The 7,787-nt window shown below is 38.7% G+C and overlaps 1 protein-coding gene across 1 annotated transcript; it reads right to left on the bottom strand.

Annotated features, from left to right (window-relative positions):
* Positions 1 to 444: 444 nt before the first annotated feature.
* On the bottom strand, positions 445 to 1,748 carry LOC118428339. Its single transcript, XM_035838402.1, has 3 exons — positions 1,534 to 1,748; positions 1,213 to 1,291; positions 445 to 906 (listed from the first exon to the last, which is right to left on the bottom strand). Exons 1-3 carry the CDS (start codon positions 1,713 to 1,715, stop codon positions 838 to 840), a joined length of 330 nt encoding a protein of 109 aa, XP_035694295.1. The 5' UTR covers positions 1,716 to 1,748; the 3' UTR covers positions 445 to 837.
* Positions 1,749 to 7,787: the final 6,039 nt, after the last annotated feature.

Raw genomic sequence — 7,787 nt, 5'->3', positions numbered from 1 at the left:
TAACGTCATTTACGCCCGAAATCACCCAGCTATTTGATGTAATCTATAGATACCTAACTGTCAAAAGGATTTGCAGTCATAGAAGGATTTGAAAGGGTTTACAGCTGTGTATTGACATACATCTTCCAGGTCCACAACTTAAACGCAGTTACAACTAAAAAATGGGAGATCAAATTCCAACCTAATTGCAGCTAGTGCGTCAATATGGAAGTAACAATCTTTCTCTCTATGACACATAATGTTTGTAAAGGATGTAATGTATCAATGCTATTGGAAAATTCGGGAACAATGTGGCGAGTCATGGTGCCACTTCGCTAGAAGACTAAGTGTGTGGCATCCATGCGGTGAAGAGGGCTATATGCTGTGATTCCGATGGCAAAAATTAGCATGAGGCACTAGGCACATTAGCGTGAGGCACAAGACTGGAATTCCATACGATGGGGCTTGATAAAACAGACTAGGATATCACATTGGATAAAATATGGTTGAATAACACGTAGCATAACAAGTTATAGCTCAACACATGATTTATGTTTGATGGAAGCAGGTTTATTGTAACTGCGCACATTGATGCGATGAGAAAATCGTTAGGCTCGACTGTTATGCAGCTGTGGAGTAGAATGGACTGGGGATGATCCTGGTTTTTGATGCAGAAAAATGTTAGGGGCTCAAGTCGCGCTTTTATGACACGTCACATCAATTATCTAAAACATAACTTTGTCTTTCCTTCACACAGTAACTCGCAAAAAAAAAAACCGTCAGATAACCGTAAGATAATCATACTGACTTACTTGATACTTGATAAGGTCTCTTCATCGTTGCGTCAAGTGGTCTGCATCAAGGCAACGTCTCTTGTGGACCATCCTGCGCCATTCCATGCAATTCTGGGCCGTCACTTCTACGTCTCTAAGATAATCATACGAACCCAGATTGTAATAGAATGTTACAACTTCCGCTGTCTATACGTGTTGCTCATCTTCTAAGGTTGTGCCCCTTTGTTAATAATGTCTATGGTTCTATTTTATTAATGAGGTTCAAACGTTGATTCAAAGAATAAAGCTTCTGCAACTGTTAACATATGGATTGTAGTTTTACATGAATAGATTGATACTCTAAAGAGGGCGTCTTTTCAACTAAAAATAAACTTGGATTATAGCAGTTAGTAGGGATATCATCAGGTTAATTTGACTCTTCAGACAATAACGATGTTACCTGGTTTGGATATGTCTTCTCGTCATTGCAGAGTGGACCGTGAAACAGCATCAAGATTGCTTCGCCAAGGGAGTGCATCCTATGGCAAAGACAAGAAAAGCGCCGCTTTATCATTGCAGGAAAACCCGCATCCGTCATGGTCAAAACGAACTTGGATGGTATCACATCAAACAGGCCATACAAGATCGATGCACAAAGTCTGGAAGACTGGTATCATTCACCAAGTTGACTACTACATGTACATCGAACTAGTTTCCCTTCTACAACTACGGTCATGGCTACATGTTTAAAATCAATGATGTCGTCATCCATAAAACTTACCTGCCGTGGCCTTGCTGACATTGTATTTCCATGTCCCGTGAACAGCAGTACAGAAGAGGTTGGTGCCCATCATAAGCTGTGGTGTTAGAAACTACTGCACGAGTCTCACAACAAGACGACCTGTCAGCTCTGGCCCGTGGGTCTACCTGGACAAGCTCAGCCAGTGGTGACCAGAACTGCATGCAAAGAGACAGAATAATCTTTGTGTACTATTCACAGCGTCACCTGTCCCCGCGCGCCACAGACAGGTGGTCAGTTAACTCAATTTTGGAGGGTAACCAATCAGAGGCGTTATGCAAATGTGAACGTTGCTAATGAGTGCAGGGGTATAAAAGGGAAAGATATTATCACAAAAAAGGCGCACAGTTTGACTTTGGGGAGGAAGATAAAAAGGTGGTTGGCAGAAACAGGCGAAAATTAAAGTCGGGTCAATTAGGGACAGTAGGAAGGGTATGAGGGTGTTGAGATATAAAGAAGAAGGTATCTTTACCCTAAACACCCAACCATCCTCTCTAATTTCTTATGGCTTGGGAAAAGTACTCGCCTCGCTGTCTGCTCAGGGATGGAGACTTTCCGCACTCCTTATCCCTCCATCACCTGTCTGGGACGCGGGGTATGGGTGTGGTGGTATGAATCTTCCACTATATCAATCTAACCATGGCATAATTATAGTTGACCAGCGTTTGATGTCCAATTAAACTTAAGGTTAGCAAGGAGGTTGAAAACCTTCTTGAGGTTAGTTATTTACCCTGTTACAAAGAAAACCTTCCTGTGGATGCGGGTTTACCTGCAATGATGATTTCAGCCGTTTAACGGCGCTTTTCTTCTTAAGATACATCAGCCTAAAGGATACACAAAACTTTCTTGTTCCTAGATCCTCATTCTTGCGACAAAAAGGCTTGTCCAAACAAGAAATACATCTTTATGTACAAAATTCGTCTTTGAATACAAAAGAAAAGAAAGACATATAAAAGAAATATTCTAATGAATAAAGACGCACTTACTCCCTGCAAATCAGAGTTGCTTGGAGTGTATTGACTCTCTCAAGAAAGATGCTAAAAATGCCCGCAAACATCCGGCCAGCACAGTATCACACTGTGTACGACTTGAAGGACATGTTGCAATACCAACCAGTGTAGATAGGTGGCGCTGTGAGACCGCCTGTAAAGTCATGTCCAAACTTTGTAATGTTTACACATTTATTCCAGCCATGTAACTTTCCTCTTACGCTACTTGTTTTTCACTTCGTGAAACGAAGTGTTTGTAGTCAGTGCCGTTTTGATGTCAGGGGGTCGTTTGTCAGCCTGATAACTAGCGGTACTGCAGCGGAACTTCCGGTTTTGCTATTTTTTGTTTGGGACTTGTTTGAGTGATGATTTTTAAGTGGTAGGTAGCCGTGTAAAAGCATAGTAAGGTGTGTAAGTTTTGGCCACCTAGGGTTTTCGCAGGGGCGGTGAAAGTAATTCTTGTTTTAGGTTTTGAGAAGGAATAATGCGAGAAGGGGTTGATGGATGTTAATGACTGTAAGTATGCAGATAGCTTACGTAATGATGTACATACTTGAATGCGTGTTATGCAAATTAGGTGGTAATTTGCATAATACAATAGGTATGTGTTGAAACCTTCAACACTCTGTGTCTGTGAACAGTCCAGCTCCTTCACGCCAACACAGATTGATCTGATATTTCGTATGTAAGTAGTTCTTGAGAAGGAGAAGAAACGTACGAGGTGTTTTTTCGTCTAGTGGCTTTTGACGGTTTTGCAGGGGATGTTTGTACGTGGAAAATGGGTTTTACAGTGGCCCTGAGTGGGTATTACGCAATCGTGCTATATTTAGGTGGTATTACGTCATGCTGCTACCACGCTGCACCGTCTCCACAGGAAGTGACCCCAAAAGTCAGCAAAAAATGGTACTATAGGGACAGTACATTATACATGGTGGGGTGTACATGTCTCCCATAAGACTTGATAATCTGTACACCAAGAATAAGAGCAATGATGATATTGTATACAGGGGCATATATTATAAGTTTTAAAAGGGTTGTACATGTAACAGTTACTACCGGTACAATACATTGTTGAAAAAAGCAGGGTTTGTTTTTCACAGTAACTTGTAGTCATTAATGAGATTGTATATAGGGATTGTACATTAGACATATGGGATACACAATATAGTGGACTGCATTATGAAACAAAGAATGTTTAATACATGATCATTGTTGCAAGCAACAAGTCGAAAATAATTATCTGTATTGCAGCAGTTGTATATTATACTTAAAGGGGTTGTACAAGAAAACTATATTACTTTGTGGAAACGTCCATGCAATGTATTAAGTCGTCAATATTGACATGTTTTATCTCGATAGTCCATTATTCACATTGGAAGTATATAACGTACTACATTGCGGAGCTAGGTAGAAATTTGCATATTTGATATCTCTCTCTATATATATATCTATAAATATCTCTTTTTTCAGTTACAGATGTAATACATGTACGTTTGACTGTCCTGTTATGAAATGCTGCAGATTGATTAATTGTGCAAACTAGCCCCTGGTTTGCATAAAATACTTGATTATAGAAGGCATCCCCCAAGTTATCTAGAGATCAAAAAGCATGACGATCCGTCAACCCTTCCCGTGTTATTACCCTCCAAAGGAATGATGCAATTACGCACGTGCGTAAGACTTGTTGTAAATTCCGGGAATTTTTACCAAGGCCACAGCCAGTAAATTTTATGGATGACATCCTCTGCAGACTGCAAAAAACGTGCGATCGGACGAAAAAAAAACAAGATAGGTAGAAACAAACAAGATTGCTACATTTTCAAAAATAGGCACCATAAAGTTGTGACCCCTGTTGTAAAAAGAACTAAAGGGACAAAACATGGCATCAGAGCCAACAAGGCATTCATTCCTGTTTTTAAGACATGTACTGGTGTGGTAAAAGTGACACTATATAGTGTGGTAGAATGGCATCATCAACAAAGTTGGTAAGCACACTCATAGCTCCATATACCCAATAAGTTTTATTTCTGCAACTACAGTCCTGGGTACCTCGCAAGTGTCACTTGTACAAGTACAATCATTAGGCTACAACAAAATATATTTGCTCATTTTGGTACTTTATCGTCATGTTGACGGTCCTTGCAGAAAAAAAAATCTTGTTTTTTTTTCCTGAAATCAGGCGAACATTAATACGCGCGCGGATGTCATCCATAAAATTTACTTGCTGTGGCCCAATCGAACATACTCAGTTAGGCTAATATTTCTCTCTTTGTTAGTTACATGTGTCTTATGTTTGAGTATCTGCTATTATGATATGAAGTAGGCTTTTAAACTGTCCTAATTATCTATGCAAATTAGCCCCTGACTTGTATAATAAAATTTGACTATGTAAGGCATCTCCAGAGCTATCTCACTCGTTCGCTCGCTCACAGTTCATAACAAACACTATCTGCATTCCAAATACCATGACAATCTGTGAACCCAAATTATTCCACTCCAACGGGATGATGCAACCACATAGGCGCGGAAAAATCCTGTAGAATTCCGGACAATTTTGCCAATCGGACGTATCATATACTGTTAGCTTAGCCCCTCGGATGTCTGTAAAAACACCCTCAAACCACCACATCCTCACCCATTTCACGAAGGTTGAGTTCTGCGAACGCTTGGTTCTAATTGTGTTTCATCTACCAATGAAAAGAAGTTACGAATGTGTGCCTTGTATGAGGTGGAAATCGGGTTCTTGGTCCCGTAGCATACTTGCTTAGCAAGACAACTTTCCCAGCCAGAGAAGGCCAATTGCTTATTATGCTCTTTTGTTCTTCAATCAATCACAAACAATACTAAACCGCAGATCGCTCAACCAATTTCATATAGATAAAGTACTTTTCTTACATTATTGTGTCTTGTTATCTTCTGAATCAAACGTTTATATCTGATTCATACTCTGAGCATGAAATCAAGGATTACCGTTGAAGATCAGTAGCCTCCTTCACCGGCGTCTCTGGGAAGCTTGGCAAATTTTTTTTTTGGGGAAATTTTTTTTGGGGGGGGGGCGGTAGGTCGATTCGCGATTTTTAACCGGGAATATTATGCCGGGAAAGGAATATATGCCGGGAAAGGAATATACACCGGAAAGCTTGTACGGGCTAGGCGAAATTGGCTTCCCAGTACTGTATCCTTTTCGATACAACACATTTCCAACATCCTTCCAAAACAACCCCAGCTTTCTACAGTTATAGAACATATGGACATAGGTGTCTTTTTCATTGCATAGTGTGCATACAGGGCTGTATATTTCACCCAGTTTGTTTTTAATTTGCCACTTATTTAGTTTTAATCCACAGGGTAAAATGTTGTGCAGGAGTTTGAAATTAAGTTCTTTTAATTTGTTCTCTTTAATGTTAACAATTAAATTTTTCCAAATTAACTTCTTATCTAAAATTGTAACATCAAGTAGCTCAATCCACTCATCAATACATTTACTTTCTATAACATTCTGTGATTTTATCTGGTTATAAAGACTCCTAGAGGTGAGTTTGTCTAGGGGAACAAATACAGTCTTCAAAATTCCAAGCTGATTTGGTTGGACATCAACATCTGTATGCTGATCCCCAACCTGGCTCAACAATGCTTTCCAATGCCCTGGTATAGCAACCCATACATTATTATGTTCAGCTAGGAAATTCCTGGTGTCATATAATTTCAAAAATAAATCTTGTGCGCTTATATATTTCCCTTGCATGAAAACATCTCGAATATGTATGAGGTCACACTCAATCCAGTGTTTATAATACAAAGTTCTATTACCCAGTTTAATATACTGATTTCCCCATATTACCTCATTCATGATCTCTTTTGCTGTTTCTGGTACATTCTTTACCCCTCCACCTGCTTGATGCCAGGCCAATATTATCTCCTTATAAAAGGTTGGCATAACTGGTAGTTTGGGGCAGTCCCCCTTCCTACAAAAGTTCATATTAAAAATCAAATTATCTATTCCACACTTACTGAAATAGTATTTTGGGATAAGTTTCCATTGCACATTATGTCCTTGGTTGAGTCTCTTTACCCAAAGGGCTAAGAAGCCCTGGGCTCTCAAATCAACCATACTTATCCCTCCATCACTGTGGTCTCTGATCATACATTTTCTACTTATCTTATCTTTCTTTCCATCCCATATAAAGGTCCAACATTCCTTTTCTACAGTTTTAAGTACCCATTCTGGAGTGTCTATGTTCATCAAATTGTATGTAATCAGAGATAGTGCTAACTGTTTCACAACGGTTACTTTTCCATAGAGTGTTAGTTTTCTTTTTTTCCATAGGTTAAATACATTCTTCAATCTTTCTATTTTCTTTTCCCAGTTCAACAACTCACAAACACGAGGATCATGTCCAAAGTAGACCCCAGTTGCCTTAACTGGTCCTTTGGTCCATTGTAAACCCAACATACACTTCTCTTTATTTTCCCATGATCCTATCCACATAGCTTGAGTTTTATTTTGATTAAGTTTTGTCCCAGCTACCCTTCCAAAGTCAATGATAAGTTTTACTGCGTTTTCTATTGAACTTTCATCTGCAAGAACTAAAGTGGTATCATCAGCAACTTGTGTTATCTTTATTTCTTCTGAACCTTCTGCATGTGGAACTGTGATACCTCTGACACTTTGAGATTTTCTTAATTTAGTAGACAAAATTTCAGTAACCAGTATGAACAATAAACATGATAGAGGACAGCCTTGTCTTATTCCTCTTTCCAGTGCGAAGGGTTCAGAGATCCAACCATTATTCAATATACTACTGTGGGTATCTTTATAAAGAATGCGAATCCATTGAGTGAAATTTGGACCAAAGTTGAATTTTTCCATAGTTTTATACATGAAGTCTCTATTTACCGTATCATATGCTTTTTCAAAATCAAGGAACAAAAGTATACCAGGTATTTTCTTCTGTTTTGTATAAAATATTATGTCATTTATTAGTCTTATGTTTTCACCTATGAATCGTCCTTTTATGTATGCTGTCTGATTTTGGTGAACAAGTTTTGAAATAACTGTTTTAATTCTATTGGCAAGCGTAAATGCAATTATTTTGTAGTCGCAGTTGAGTAGACTGATTGGTCTCCAATTTTTTAACATATGTAATTCATTTTTCTTGTGCAGTAGTTTTATCAGTGCTTTTCTTTGTGAATATGCTAAGGTTTTGTTTTCAAAACTTTCCATAAAGGACTTAAAAATAATAGGTC

Source organism: Branchiostoma floridae, chromosome 12, assembly GCF_000003815.2.
Source record: "Branchiostoma floridae strain S238N-H82 chromosome 12, Bfl_VNyyK, whole genome shotgun sequence".
Taxonomy (NCBI): Eukaryota; Metazoa; Chordata; class Leptocardii; order Amphioxiformes; family Branchiostomatidae; genus Branchiostoma; species Branchiostoma floridae.
The sequence above is the reverse complement of the archived record's forward strand: the minus strand, read 5'-3'. Positions and strand labels throughout refer to the sequence as shown.

Excerpts from the sequence above, each read along its gene's own strand:
- LOC118428339 (XM_035838402.1), bottom strand. The coding sequence starts at position 1,715 with ATGCAGTTCTGGTCACCACTGGCTGAGCTTGTCCAGGTAGACCCACGG. Across the intron at positions 1,292-1,533 it reads TGTCAGCAAGGCCACGGCAG|GATGCACTCCCTTGGCGAAG; the intron begins GTAAGTTTTATG and ends TCTTTGCCATAG. Across the intron at positions 907-1,212 it reads AGAAGACATATCCAAACCAG|AGACGTAGAAGTGACGGCCC; the intron begins GTAACATCGTTA and ends TGATTATCTTAG.